Source organism: Saccostrea cucullata, unplaced genomic scaffold, assembly GCF_032062105.1.
Source record: "Saccostrea cucullata isolate Sc308-1 unplaced genomic scaffold, CSIRO_AGI_Scuc_v1 ctg281, whole genome shotgun sequence".
NCBI classification, from domain to species: domain Eukaryota; kingdom Metazoa; phylum Mollusca; class Bivalvia; order Ostreida; family Ostreidae; genus Saccostrea; species Saccostrea cuccullata.
Window position 1 is genome coordinate 466409 of NW_026926059.1, and position 15473 is coordinate 481881.

General features: G+C 36.2%; 1 protein-coding gene and 1 pseudogene across 2 annotated transcripts; one reads left to right on the forward strand and one right to left on the reverse strand.

The window, feature by feature from the left end:
* LOC134270540 (putative nuclease HARBI1) overlaps positions 1–15473 on the forward strand; it is a 319031-nt pseudogene that overhangs the window by 245900 nt on the left and 57658 nt on the right.
* Positions 1262–12937, reverse strand: LOC134270526 (uncharacterized). Of its 2 annotated transcripts, none has more exons than XM_062752757.1 (16): positions 12843–12937; positions 12575–12647; positions 11361–11483; positions 8183–9837; positions 7949–8076; positions 7102–7237; positions 6885–7016; positions 6542–6621; positions 5981–6371; positions 5758–5879; positions 5251–5387; positions 4988–5161; positions 4547–4736; positions 4110–4229; positions 2208–3944; positions 1262–1618 (listed from the first exon to the last, which is right to left on the reverse strand). In XM_062752757.1, exons 2-16 carry the CDS (start codon positions 12601–12603, stop codon positions 1529–1531), a joined length of 5244 nt encoding a protein of 1747 aa, XP_062608741.1. In that variant the 5' UTR covers positions 12604–12647; positions 12843–12937; the 3' UTR covers positions 1262–1528. The 2 variants fall into 2 exon arrangements, with proteins under 2 accessions (XP_062608741.1, XP_062608740.1); XM_062752756.1 differs by having other exon boundaries at positions 6885–7019.

Genomic DNA, 15473 nt, shown 5'->3' on the forward strand with positions numbered 1-15473 from the left:
GGCACTACTGATTATTGCTGAATATAACTGATTAGTTGAAATGCATTTTTTGTTCCCCTACCTTGTGTATTTTAAATAAACTATGTGTTGAAAATTCCCCCCGCTGGGTTTTTCACAAGTAAGTTTTTGTTAAAAAGATATCAATTAAAACTTATAAAATTTAAATATAGTGACCTTGATAATGTGATCAAATCCTGTACACACCCTTGATATAATGCCCTTGCTGAAATGATACAGTCGTATTGACCAGTTGGAACGGACATAATTATTAAATTTTTTAAGTGACCTTGAAATTCCCCACATGACCTTGGGTCAAGGTCATGACACAAAATATGAAATGAAAACCTACCAAGTTTATGGTAAGAAGGCTTATGTATGAGAATGTTTGAATTTTTCTAAGTTTTGATTTTTTGCTGTCACTGACACACCCTTTCATGTGGTATCTTTGTGTGAAAGAGAACCTACCAAGCTTATCCATATATGTGTCAAACAATTTTGCAACAAATGTGAATTCCCCAAATGACCTTGGGTCAAGGTCATGACACACCTCTTAGAGTCATGGGCAATTTGTGTGAAATAAAGAACATTCCAAGTTTATTTATCAAAAGTAAGTTTGATATTTTTCTCCAGTGACCAACTTCCCCAAAAACCTTGGGTCAAGGTACACACCCTTAGGTTATGAGCAATCTTAATGTGGAATATTTAATGTCCCTCTGTAAGAAAGATATGGACCAGGACACGATTGCAATACCCATTTTAAACACTATTGCAAATTCATTCTTCGGGGTTGTTTTCTAAGCAACTGCTAAGTGTATTGTTATGATGAATTAAATTCAATCACTGGAAAGTTGTTGCATAATGCTCAGGTGACCTATAAGGCCCATGGGCCTCTTGTTTATATAACAACATTTGCCAGTATTGTTTGAACTTGTTCAGAGAAGAAGCTGAAAACGTTTAACAAATTTTTGACCAACAGGCAACAGATGATGAAATATATAATAAGCTGTATGTTACCTTAGGCTTCAAATAATTTAATGACAGGCATATTCACAGAATACATTGTACACAGTTTAAGAACACACAATTATACATTTATATTAGCACTTTACATGTTTGCTGACTTGCTGCATCCCAGTTCTTGTGTAGACATCTTATGAGCACTTGGTAACATTTGATGATGAGTTGCTGGCAACTAAGGCATTTCTTCAGGAATCGATAAAGGTGATGTTACTCATTCTAGATTTATATTATTTATGCATTCAAGCGATTTAAATAAACTATAAATATAAATGTAGATACACGGTATTATTCTATGCTGGCAAACATAATGTTGATGCCATCAGTCATCCACAAAATACAAGCTTCTGGCCACAGAGTGGGCAAGGCTATGTATTATGATGTTGTCATTCATCTCCAAAAGATTTGGTACTGTTCACATCATAAAGTAAGCAAGGTATGCTGTCAATCAACCTCAATTTAATACTAGGTACTGGCCACAGAGTGGGTGGAGCTATGTATGCAGACAATGTCAATCATCCACAAAAGACCAGCTACTGGCCACAGAATGGGTGGGGCTATGAATGTCTTCCTTCATCGCTACTCTTCTACTGGAAACAGCCTAAGTAAAAGGAAGAAAGATAGTCACTTTATAATTTTAAATAAATATGTGTTGAAAATTCAGACAAGTAAGCTTGCTTAAAACATGATATCAATTTAAAACTTATGGGAATGTAAATACAGGTTGATAATGTGATCAAATCCTATAACACCCATGATATAATGCCCTTGCTAACTGATATTACCTTTTTAGCATATTTGCTATTACATTTCTTGGGTAGATCACTAAACTTTTATGAAACAATATTTAATTCCACAAGTCATTGAACTACCTTGACAAAAAACTAAGATTTTAAAATAATGCCTTGTATATTTATAGCACCGCCAAATCCGTTTCTTATTCGGAACTGGTCAAATAACTGTATTACCTGTTTTAGCATATTTGCTATTAAATAGATATTGATATTTAACTGATATGTTGACTGAGACTATGTGATTGAATATTTCTGTTTTTGATGATATATTTGCTGATTTAATGAGATATAACCCAAGTATTTCTGCTACAGGTGATAAATTGACTAAGATGTTACCTGTATGAGTATTTCATCTAAAGATACTGATAATACATGTATATTGACTTTGATCTTTACCTGTTTGAGTATCTCTGCTATAGAGGATATAGTGCCCTTGCTAACTTGGCTCAGATCTTGCAGTTGATAGGGATGGGGCTCATCTGTTGGTTGAAGCATATCCCTCTGTTCTCGCAGTTCCACTGACTTCAACATAAATCTAGCATTCTCAGAATTGAATTTAGTCCTAAGTTGTGTCTCAGACTTTGCAGGCTGCTTTCGATGTGGGGAAAGAGATGGAGTCACTGAAGCTTTGAGGGGAGACTGTGAAGGGGAGACAACTGAGAATCCGGTCTGTGAGGAGGGAGGTGGTCCTGGTAAGCTCTGGACAGGGAAAGGTGGGGGTGGAGGAGGGGGAGGGGGTGGGGGTGGGTTCTCTGGGATCAGTATTGGGGGTGGCATCATTTGTGAAGGTGGTGTCCTTTTTCTGGAGCGGTCACTTCTAGCACTATCGATTCTTTCTTTATCATCAACCCATGCCTCGATACTCTGCCTGGCTGTTCCCAAGGACAAAGGGACACCAGTCTGTTCCCCTATTACTTTCACCTTCTTTGCATCATAAAACTTAGAATTAAGTTCATCTAAGATTGATCCATTCTTGCTTTTTCTGACTGAATCATTCCTTTTCATGCTGGTGTCTGTTACCACAGTGAAGGAATTGGATTCATTTTTTAACAGTCCTCGGTCTGTTTCCAGGCTGTCCCTCAGTGGCATTTCCTCCAGACTGTCCTCATCAAGGCTGTCTGCCTCCTCAATCTCCTCAGGGATATCTTCTCCCTCCTCCTCCTCACCTGTAACACTAGACACTGTACACACACCAGCCTCTAGGGAAGTCTTTACACTAGATTCTGTTTGCACGCCAGCCTCTAGGGAGGTCTTCACAGTCTCTGATACACTTTTTTTGGGGTCACGTATGGGTGATAGACCACTGTCCTTCTCTTGTCGACTAGAACTAGATTTATTTATCACTGGTGACTGGCTAGTGCTTGGTTTTAGTGGATCTCCACTACTAAGTCTTAGCTTAAGTTCATCCTGAAGTGTAGGATGTGTCCCACTTTTGGATGATCTTGGAGTTGGCTTTGGAGTTTTGGCAGACCTTTCTTCATTATTCACTTTCTTTTCTGGCACATTGCATGGAGTATTTTCACGTGTTTCATTTTGTTTCCTAGCAGAACTTCTGTCTGTTGAGGCTCTTAGTTTATTCTTTTGTTTTTCTAGAGTCTCACTGTCAAGTGATAGTCTGGTGACACTGAGTTTTGGAGAAGCTGTATCCTTTTTCACTGTTGGTGATTCTGAAATGTTCTTGGACTTCTTTTCCATGGTTTTAATTAATTCAGGTAGAGTAGGAGAGTTCTCATCCAAAGCCTTCAGGTTCAGACTTAAATCTACACTGCTATTTACTCCCTGACCAGGCTTGGGAGAGGGAATACCCAATTTATTTTCTGTGGCACTATCAGGGAATATGAAACTCTCGTCAGAAGAGTCAGAATCCAGACTGGATCTTGGCCGAGGAGTGGGGCTGTCATCGGGGATACACAGGGTTAGGCTTTCTGTAGGTGGCACAAGACTGTCATGTGACACTCGGATATCCTCAACAAGTGTGCGTACGTTTTCTGTATCCAGGGTGTTGCTGACTAGACTGATAATGGTGCGTGCTGATTGGACATCCTCTAATGCCACAGGGGGAATTCCTGCTTCCTTAAATAGCGCCTGCCAATCTGGTGGGAAGGTCATGTTGTCCAGCTTAACCAGGATATCCTACAGTCAAGAATTTAATTCAAATGAAAAGCAATTGTACTCTACTGTTGTTTAGATATTATGGATATAAAATATACTAAAATTTTCCTGAGTAATTAAAAGCTCGTCATTGACAATAACATTAAATGAAGAGTTGATTCTTTGGCCTTGATGATTTAACTGTACCCTGAATGGAGGTCTTTTGGTGGGGAGAGGATCCCAGCATTTCTTGATGAAGCTGGCCAGCTGTTCAGGACAACACTCAGGGATGTCTGGTCTCTTGTTGGTACGAACCTTCTCCAGAATCTATAAAACACAGCATTTAAGTTTTATCTCATGTTCCTTTAAAAGTTAAATATTTTTCATTCAAGTAGAAAGTAATTCAAGTATTTTTTACAACTGGAATGTATTCATTTTTAAATAAAAGTTGTGGTTAAAGGAAAGCAGATCATTCACAATGTATATATAACTTGTTAAAACAATGGCTCCATATGGAAAGAAGACCCAAGAGAAAGTTCAATCTCATTGTCATAGTATTTCCATATTTACAGATCTTCAATTTTTTTTGGGGGGGGGGATTATATTTTGAATTTTGGGGGAATTAACTAATTGAAAACATTTACCTGATATACAGAACAGCCTTCATAGGGCTGCTTCCTGGTCAACATTTCCCACAGAACAATCGCAAAACTGTAGACGTCAGCCTTGGTAGTTATGTCCCCTGTCTCCAGTAGTTCAGGGGCCATCCAGCAGGGGGAGCCCTGAACTGGCTTACATTTGGAGGCTTTACTGGCCCTCTGATCTGCCTCATGTCTACAATGTACCAATAAAAACATTTCAAAACTAATTCTGTAAACAATTAGACATTTTTGTAATATTACACCTAATTTAGTTAAATATTCAGGTAATGATTAAACTGATTTGTATAATATATTCTCCTCATGGTTTTTGGAAATTTCCATGGTTTTGTGATAGAATCTGACATGATCTTAACATTAATTTCTAATGATATGCAATGGCATTTTAACTTTATATAAGGGGAAAATACAGTAAAATTAAAGCACCTGAATTTGGAGAATCCAAAGTCTGCAATCTTTGCCCTATTGTCTCCACACAGTAACACATTCATTGACTTGAGATCCAGATGTAACACTGAGGGCTTATGTTGATGTAGGTAGTTCATACCCAGGGCAATGTCGTGAGCATACCGAAAAAACTCAGCATGATCCAAAGGTGGGCTGAAAAGGTAAGCATTGATAAGTTAACTTCAAAACGGAATGACATACATGTATACATCTTAAATTAGTTTCTTATGTCTGTGACAGACCTGGTTGAGTCATGCAGTCTCTGATGAAGTGTCCCGTTAGCCATGAATTCCAGCACCATAAGAGGGAGCCGTTCTGAGGTACAGACCCCCATCAGCAGCACCACGCGGGGGTGTCTCAGGTCCTTCAGGAGGTTCACCTGATAAACAAAAGGAAAACAGTCAAAAATTTAAACATGTACGCTTATCTTTAATAGGAATAACCATTACCAGGCCTATGCTTTAACTACAGATACTAGGTATTCCACAGTTTTCCCTTGTAGAAAATTCATTTTTTGATTTTAAAAAATCCCAACATGACCATTTATATATATCCAGTAATGATGATTTTTTTTTTTGTTTAAGATGCTGAACTGATCTACTTCACACAAATGATCCGAGACTCTAGCGTACACATTTCATCTTCTTGATCAACTGAATAAATGTTTTCTTCTTAAAGATAAGTTTTCTATAAGTCTTTTGTTTCATGCTAAATTATTACCTATTAGTGATTGATAAACCATTAATTACCTCTGCTGTAAAGTAGTTGTAGTCTTGAGGAGAGAGTGGAATCTTCAGCTGTTTTATAGCTACATCTGAGCCTTGATACAGACCATGGTAAACTGTGGAAAATGATCCCTCTCCAATCACATCTATTAAAACAAAGAAACATTTATTAAAACAATAAATTCATAAAGTGATCCCACTTATAGTTAAAATCAGTGACTTATAACTGTCAGTATAATGTTATCACCTGACACATCATAGTCCAGATCTCGGATACTGATCTCCACGGATCGGATTGGATGGGTCTGTCGGATTCGATTCAGTTCTGTTTGGAGCTGTCGAAGCTCGTTACGATGTTGCTTCCTTTCCTGTGTTAGTTCTTCAAACTGTTCCTCCTTGTTCCATGACCCTGACCCAGCTTGTTTACTTGACATGTAACCCCCCTCCACCTCTTTGTATGAATTATCTCCATATCCCTGACCCACATTTCTGCCCTTTGACCTATGGCCTTGATTCCCTGATTTGTCAGGTGGACTCCTTATCTGAGTTTCCAGTTCGTCTAATCGTTTTTGAAGATCTCTGACTAAATCCATTGTGACTGTGTCCCCTGCTAGGGCTTTCTTTGTCAGTGTGTCAATCTGGAAAAATGAAGGAAGAAGTTTTATTTGGAATGAGAAGTATTACCCTCAGTAAAAGCTCATTTATTTAATGGTCTATCAAACCCAAAACATTGCAAGATTTAATATTTTGTTTTCAGGCATGATTCGCATATCTATGTGCTTTATTACACGTCTTGGACAATGCTTACCTGTTTTTCAATGTCCTTGACTGTGTTTGTCCTTGAACTGTAGGAATGCCTACTGGACATATTCCTGATAGAACTTAAACCTACAGATAAATCATATACCATGTATTTATAAGATAATCAGAAATTTAAATAAGATAAATGATATACAGTAACAAATTTATATGAATGTAATTAAAGGAAATTAAAAATGAGACTATACACAATTGCAATTCATACAAAGATAATTTTTTTTTCGAAATTATCTTTTATCCATTTAAAAAGATATAAAGTGTACTTTCAAATACAGGTTTCCTTCATGTACAGTGAAAGAGCAAACCAGAAGAGCTATATGGTGAATTCTTACTTTGGTTTTCATGATGAAGGTAAGAGCTCGCTGACACTGCCACGCTTTGTCTTAGGGGTGGTTTGGAAGGGTTGGGTCGATAAAGGGGTTGTCTCTGGGGCAACGCAGAAGCTGTGTGTGCAGAATCTTCTACTGCTGAAATATGCATATCTTATTACTACTCACATATAACTTAGATAAGCTATTTTGAAATTTGTAAATGTTAAGGTTGTCTTACCCTGATTTGACCTGACTGTGTTGCTATAGGTAATGACCTTGACCAGGTCCTCCAGTGTGTCCTCATCTTCTGTTGTGTCTTCCTCTCTCTCCTTCTTCTCATCTTCTAATTTCCTCTTCTCCAGTGATTCCTCCCTCTGAAGCAAACACAAAAGTACATGTAAGTAGTGCCTAAGCAAACATGATGTTTGCCAATGGCATGCATTGCATGTGCAAAGTAAGCTCAAAAGAAGTCGGTTCACTTTATGCATAAAATGGCCCTGTAGATATACCAATTGATTGATCAACACTTGATTTTCCATTTCAAGCATTAAAATAAAATAGAGACTTAGTGCTTTCTTATCTTATTAAAATTTTTCTCCTTAAAGTCCAGGTTTTGGAGAACTGGCTTTATGAAATTGCAATGTTCTTGAATTCTTAGGTAAACGGGTATAATTGAGTACTTTCAGGGAAGAAAAATAATATGAGCACACTCTCTGATCTAAAATATAAAACAAGTCTATTAATCAGCAGAAACAGTTCTATCATTTACTAGTTGCATATTTTAGATCAGAGGTTGCGATCTATATTAAATATAAAAAAATAGCTTTAAAAATTTGCCGTTTTTGTACACTTTTTCAGAATATGAGGAAATTGACGCAATTCATGACGTCATAATACATTGACTAGCCAGAAAATTACGTATTTTGATAGATACGCAGTCACCAAAGATCTAAGCGATATTCAATATTCAATGCACTGCTAACTAAAACTGAGGGGTTTCAGATTTTCAGAAATACACAGGGCCAAATACGGCAAAAGTGAATCTTGTTCTTTATCAACAATGAAAATTTCCAGATTGACAGTACCCTTTTCTTTTCCCTCTCCAGGTGCCTGGCGGCCATTTCATCTCTGTTAGATTTGTTCTGTTCCTTCAACAACTTAGCTTCTGGTGACTCCTGTCTACCCCGGCTTCTCTGTATGGCTGCTTTGATTCCTATTAATGCAAGTGAACACAGTTTTAAATGATTTTAATATAATATTCTACATAAAAGATTTGACAGAATAAGTGGAAAAAATATACTTTTAAAACTTTATCTTACCTTCCTCCGCCTTTTTATTTGTTAATTCTGCTGCCCTCTTATTAGTTATGTTGGCAGACTTGGCCCTGGGAAGGTTGGGTCCTGATTTTTGTTTCCTGTTTTTAACTTTGGCACTTTGTGGTCTGTCCATTATCAGAACTCCTTTACCCGGTTTTGACCTGGTCAGTGAACCATCCCTTTGTCTTCCGCCTGACTTCTCCATTTTCTGTGAATTTCTACGAGATTCGCCGCCAGAAGTTTGCTGAGCCTCGTTTTTTGTGTAAGTTTGTGACATCATGCTGTTGGATCTTTTCACAGAGACACTGGCTTTAACAGGTGCTTGCTCTAGATAACCACCTTTATCATCTCCTAGTTTGTCAGATTTTGGGAACTTTGAAGACTCTCTCACACTGATAGCCTCTGCACATTTGGGACTTTTCACTTCGCTTTTACTCTTTTTCGGCACATCAGATATCTTAAGACTCAAATTATCTGTGTTTTTTGTCTTAGGACTATTTATCTCAGACTTTTCTTTGACCTGCGCTTCATATTTTTTCTCTTTAACTTTTAATTCTTCAATTCCTGCTAGAAGTTTCTTCATTGCTCCCAGTGCCAGCACGCCCATCTTCTCCAGCTGTTTTTCATCCAGTGTAATCAACACACTCATGTCTATTTCATTTCTTGCAAACATGTCAACATACTTTTCTTCCTCTAGAAGAGCCAGTCTCCTTAACCATGAATAGACACTAGGATCACACTTCACTTTGGACAAATTTGAACTGCTAGTCTTTTCCTTTGAGTGTAACACAGTCTGTGAATGACTTTGATTAGAACTAGAGGGATGCGAGTTTAATTCCTTGAGGACAGATTCTGTGTGATGAACACTTGTCATGTCTGTAATGGATCTACCACTTCTACTGCACTGTTCAGGATCCAGCCCCTGATGAACACTTGACATATCTGTTGTAGATTTCTGTTTTTTGCCGAGCAGTTCTGGGTCAATCCTGTTGGTTTGCTTCGGGGATTCTTTCTTAACTTCTGTTTGTAATTCCTTTGAAGGTTTTACATTTCCTTTCTGAGCTAATAAGTCTCTACCTGCTGTATTTTTGGTGTTGCCTTCTTTACCCACATTACCAGCCACTATCTTCAGTTCTCTCTCTTTTACATCTTTCCTTACATTTGAATTGGATTTACTGTCAGTTTCTGGAATATCAGACTTGGATTCAGTCTCAGTGTTTTCTGTCTGCAAGCTTTTCTTTCTCCAGATGACTTTGGAGCTGGCCTTCTCTAACACCTTGGCTTTCATGGCTGACATTTTGTCAACAGTGAATGTCTCCGTGTTTAAGGCAGTCTGTCCCTCTTCCCTGTCTTGCTTCTCTCTCTTTCTTTCCTTACTGTTAGTTGGAGTTTGCTCCCTTGGCTTTTCACCATTCAGGGGGGATATTTCTGAGGTTTTATCTGTGACACTATATGTTTTATATAGCTGCCTACTTTCAATACCTTGATTCTTATTAATGGTACCTTTCTGCTGTGGTTTTAGAATTCCACCTTCTTTAGCATTTTGATGTCCAGCATTCTTTTGCTCTGAGTTCTGTTTATTTAGGTCTCTTATGCCTCTGTAGCTATTCATTTTTCCAACACCGCCGTGCTCCCATCTTGAACCTCCTATTTCTTTCCTATAAAAAAATTATTCTCATTAGAAAAATATGATTCTCAATCATTTACCTATTTTTTTTCATACGAGGGGCGTTCAATAAATAATGTCATCGGGGCTCGGAAAGTAACACAAAACGCTTTTCTATGATTTTGTCTTCATGATTTAACTAAAATATTCTCTTTTAATCAAAACACATGTCTGTAACATTTTAATTCCATTTCTAATTGTTTTTAGAACACAGTTTTGAGTATGACCCTTCGTATACTGGAAAATGGCAGATCCTATAATTTGCTGTACTTGTTTTTTTCTTTCTGAAAGGTCTTTTCCTACGTTTGGGAAATGAACCAAGTCAAATGTTGAAAGATTTGGCGAATATTGTTGATCTGACAAAACATTAACTTTCTGTTTACCCCAAAACTCCTTTACTCTTCATGGCCTGTTTGTTTGGACGCTGTCAGGAAGAAATTTAATATAGTGAATTCCTCATTCTGTTTCCTTTCTCTCAGAAACCTTTCAATTTTTTGGCAAATATTTTGCTTACTAGACTCCTCCAGAAATTGAACTGCCTCCCTATATATGAATTTTAATATTTAAGAAAATAGAGTATAAAACTGTTTGTGTGTTCTTGCAAATTTTTGCTCTTCTTAGGCCTTTGCAGTTTTGTCAAGTGCATCTTATTCTAAATTTGTTTTGAGGGGTTAATGCAAAATGGATTCATTTTCATGATCTTTTTGAATTTCAGAAAAACGTGGATTAGAACAATTTTTGATTTTTTAAAAATAATTGTTTAGATTTTCTTCACGCTATCGTTTTCTCTCATTTTTAAAAATATAGGGTGACCTTTGAGTATTAAACTTTTTTACAATCAAATGTATCTTTAAAACAGTGTAAACTACCCCCAAAAAGATGTCTATCAAATTTGCTATATATCTTAAAGTCAATAAAACATAATCAGTGATAATTTTTTGAATTATCGCTAATATACATTGGTTGTTGTATGTCCTTGTTGACAAGAACGGTACCCATTTTTGATGCCCATTATATAATTTTTGTTAATTGAAATTTACCTGTTCATGTGTGTATGAAACTGACATAAGTTGCTGTAAATTTCACATATTTCAGTTAATATATTTTTGGGAAATTAACCAGTTTTACAGCAGCTTTAATGACGCGTTTAATTTTACTCTAGTTTACTGATTCTTGACCATTCATTTTTAATACAGTGTCTCGAGTAGCCCTTGTTTTCCAGCTTCCCACAATGAAGTTATGCGATGAAAAGTGGTCACATAAACTGTTATCAATTCATTAAAGATTCAATAATTAGAGAAAGTCAAACTTAATGTCATATGATTTCTATTTTGTATGTTATCGAGCTGATGACATTATTTATTGAACGCCCCTCGTATACCTGGTAAATGTTGCTGTCAACAGTAGAAATTGTTTCAAAAACTACATGTACTTTATACAAATTTCTATTCACTGTAAATGTTAAAAGAGTAATCCCTGGGCACCTGTTATTTTTATTAAGTGTCACTTTTATACCTGAGTATGCCCCGGAGCCCATTGTCTTCTTCCTCCTGAAATCTCTGATGGAGAATCAGCGCACTCTCTAGACCCTCTAATTCACCGTGGAGTTTTTTATTCTCTTGACGCAGCAACTGTAAACTGAGAAATAGACAACTTTAAGATTTAGAAGAGTTACTCCCCTTTGTAGGGTCAATTTAGGGTCAGCTGGTGTAACTCAGTCACTGATTTCCCTTCTAAAATACTGAGACTGTCTTGGAAGTTAAATTTGCAAAAATGTACTCATTATGTTTTCGTGCAGCCTCAAACTTTGCACTACAGGAAGGGTACAAAATTGTTTGAAAACAATTTTAAAGGTTTAAACTATTTACAGTTATGTTACAATGGATGAAGTAAGAAAAATGATTGTATGCTAACAAAGAGAGATAATTCTTATACCACTACCATGATTCAAAGTACTGACCCATTGAACATATTTCTCGATGAGTTCATTATTCCCCCGCTTGAAAAGTGGGAGGGTATATAGTAATCGGTATGTCCGTACGTCTGTCTGTCCGTCCGTCTGTTACGCTTTGGGGTACCCATCTCTTATCCGCAACTCCTCTTAAACCACTGAGTGAAATTTAATGAAACTTTCATGGAATCTTTATTACATATTGCCATTGTGCACCTCCTATTTTTTTTTTTTGATCCGACACATATTTTGGGTTTTCCGGCCACAGCAAAAAATGGACTTCTTCCAGTTATATTCATATGAGAGGCAGGGGGTATCATTTAGTGAGCTCATTGCTCATAGTACCTCTAGTTTTATAAGTAACTGAAAATTTTCATATTTGCAGATGCATGTATCTCTATGATGCTCAATATGATTCAATGTATTGAGTATGTACCTGGTAAAAATAAATATATTTTTGCCTTATGAGGCTGTTCTAAAGAACAGAAATATAAATTGGTACATGTCTCCTTATTAATTCAATTATGGCAATAATGTTTGTATATCCAAGATATAATTATAAGAGTTATAGCAGTTTTATGACAACTTTCTTTTCTAAATATACATGGTGATTGTATATTCAGTATTGTATTCAATATTTAAAATCCTATTTGGTATTTCAGTCTTCTTTTTTATTTGAATAAGTATTCGGCTACACTAATTATTCAGTGGAGCATTTCTCTCATGTAATAATGTTAATATGTTCACGATTGTAGTTTGGGTCTAAAGATGTACTTACTGTTTATCGCTTCTGAATTTGGAGGTCATTGTATTTTTCCTGCTTTTCCTCAACTTGGTTCTTTTTCTCTCTGCTAATGCAATCAAGAAGAATTCAATCTGGATTATGTTGCGATCATTATTTAACACTTGATATCCACTAGCTTTACTGATCAAATTCGAGGAAATTCGAAATCAAATTATTTTAAATTTAAACAGGGTTTTCTTCCTAAAACGTCCGTAAACGGTATTTATACTTAAAATATTTTATTAATTCTTATTTGTATTACCATTGCTTAGGTATGTGTACAGGAATAACTAAAGCTTATCAGCAAAACGAACAATAAACAAGTGCTGGCAAGCCGCTCAGTTGTTTACGTTGTTGTGGAACTCTTTTGTGTGCGGTGATATAGGTAAGTCGTTAAAGAAATTATTCGTAACTTTTGGCATGAAAATCTAATATGGTGTGTGTTTATGTAAATACGTGTAGAAGAGTCATTATCATACCCCCAACTTGAAAAGTGGGAGGGTATATTATAGAATAGAATAGAATAGATTTTATTTCCAATCATGGTCCCACTGGGGGCATAACACAGATACAAGTATATCATTACATAAAATAGACAATGTACATAATGAAACATTAAACCAATTTACCCATGGTGGTATGCAAATATTGTAAATGCAATATAGTAATATTCAAAAATCATATACAATATTTTGATATGAATTGATTTTATAATCTTAAGATTTACTCATTTTCATTTGTAAAAAGCCATGTTAACTTTTCATTATTGTAGTAATCGAGATGTCCGTCCGTCCGTCGGAACAGTAAGCTTTGGGGTACCCATCTCTTATCCGCAACTCTGCTGAATGAAATTTGATGATACTTTCACAGAATCTTTATTACATAATGCTATTGTGCATTTCATATTTTACGTTTTGATCCGGAAAAATATTTTGGACACTGCCATTATATTCATATGGTAGACGGGGATATCATTTAGTGAGTTCATTGCTCACAGTACCTCTAGGCCTAGTTCTAAATAGTAAATTAACAAATTCTGAATTTGATTTTTATGCCCCGGAAACGAAATGCCCCGGAAACGAAGTTTCGGGGATATATAGTTTTTGTCGTGTCCGTCCGTCTTCCTGTCTCTCTGTCTAGCTGTCTCTCTGTCTGTTTGTCCGCAAAAACTTGAACCTTGCCCATAACTTTTGATTTAGTGGAGCTATGACATTCATATTTCAAATGTGTATTCCTTGTGACAAGACCTTTCTTTGGGTACCACCAAATTTGACCTTTTGACCTTGACCTTGGAGTTTGACCCACTTTTACAACAATTTTGAACTTTTACTTTGGCCATATCTTTATACTTGATATATATATTCTTTGTGGGAAGACCTTTCATTGGATACCAACAACCTTGACCTTTTGACCTTGGAGATTTTAGTACTTATAAAAAAACTTTAACCTTGGCTATAACTTTTTAACAGAAAGTGCTAGGGCTGTCATACTTCGTGTATGTAATCCTTGTAAAAAGACGCTTCATCAAATACCAAGAACCTTGACCCTTTGACCTTGACCTTGGAGTTTGACCTATTTAAGAATACAACCTTGGCCATAATTTTTAAAAGGTTAGGACTAGGGCTTTCATACTTCAGATATGTAATCCGTGTGAGAAGACCTTTCATTGGATATCAACAACTTTGAAACTTTGATCTTGACCTTGGAGTTTAACCTACTTTTTACAAACTTTAACATTGGCCATAACTTTTGAACAGTAGGGGCTAGAGCTTTCATATTTCATAAATGTAATCCTTGTAATAAGACTTTTCATTGGATACCAAGAATCTTTTATCCTTGACCTTGGAGCTTGATCTTCTTTTTACAAACTTTAACCTTGGCCATAACTTTTGAACGGTAAGGGCCTTTCATACTTCCCATATACGAGGGTTGATCCAAAAGTTCGTGGAATTTCTTTCTAAAATTTTATCGTGAATTGATGAAATCAATCAACAGGCATATTCATAATATAGAGTCATAATGTAACAATATTGGAAAATTTCACCACTTTCCAATTACCAATAAGGTCACAAGAGCTTTCTGAAAATGGATAGTTGGGAAACCCGGGGGAGACTTCAATGTAACGTCAAGTTAGATATGTCACGTCACGTTCTAGAAGCATTTCGCCCAAATGTCCAATTATAACACGTAATTCTACAAAATGCTGCCTTTTTCTCCATTTTTTTTCTCAAGAAAAGCCTGGGTATCCTCTCGCACCAATTTATCTTCATTTTTTACTCATATTTCAAAATACTACCCATCTTTCCATATGATGTTCCAATTTCAGTAGCAATGTCAAGAACAGTACGGCAGCCGACAACGTCCATTAACGCTTTTAATTTGTCTAGGGGGATACGTACTCAAACAGAGCCTCTAAAAAGCGACCACACCTTTTATCAACGTCCATGGAAGTTCCGTTTTTCTTAAATTTCTTATGCCACTGGAAAACCAGCAACTAAATGATTTTTTCCCAGGCCTATATCAATAATATACACGTTTAAGATAGAGTGATCCCGGGATTTTCACAAAACGTGTGACTTGACCGAAATTTGACGTTATCTAACAACTTAAAGATGAACAAGAAATCATCAACTTATAAACTAAATATCCAGTAAAATCAGTAAACTCTCACACAAAGGTTTATAAATAAAAGATCAAGCAATCGTAAGAATGACATAATTTTTGTTTTATATACCACAAAGGGCGGTTTAATACTTATTTCACGTATCAAGAATTAAAATGATAATACACGCGTTAATGTCTCCCCCGCATTTCCAAACAACCGTTTTTATGGCAACTGCCATAAAGTTACTATCCAAGATATTTAAAATGTTTTTTATTTTAAAATATTCAT

Excerpts from the sequence above, each read along its gene's own strand:
- LOC134270526 (XM_062752756.1), bottom strand. The coding sequence starts at position 12,603 with ATGACCTCCAAATTCAGAAGCGATAAACA. Across the intron at positions 7,020-7,101 it reads CACAGTCAGGTCAAATCAGG|CAGTAGAAGATTCTGCACAC; the intron begins GTAAGACAACCT and ends TGCATATTTCAG. Across the intron at positions 6,372-6,541 it reads TCAAGGACATTGAAAAACAG|ATTGACACACTGACAAAGAA; the intron begins GTAAGCATTGTC and ends TCATTTTTCCAG.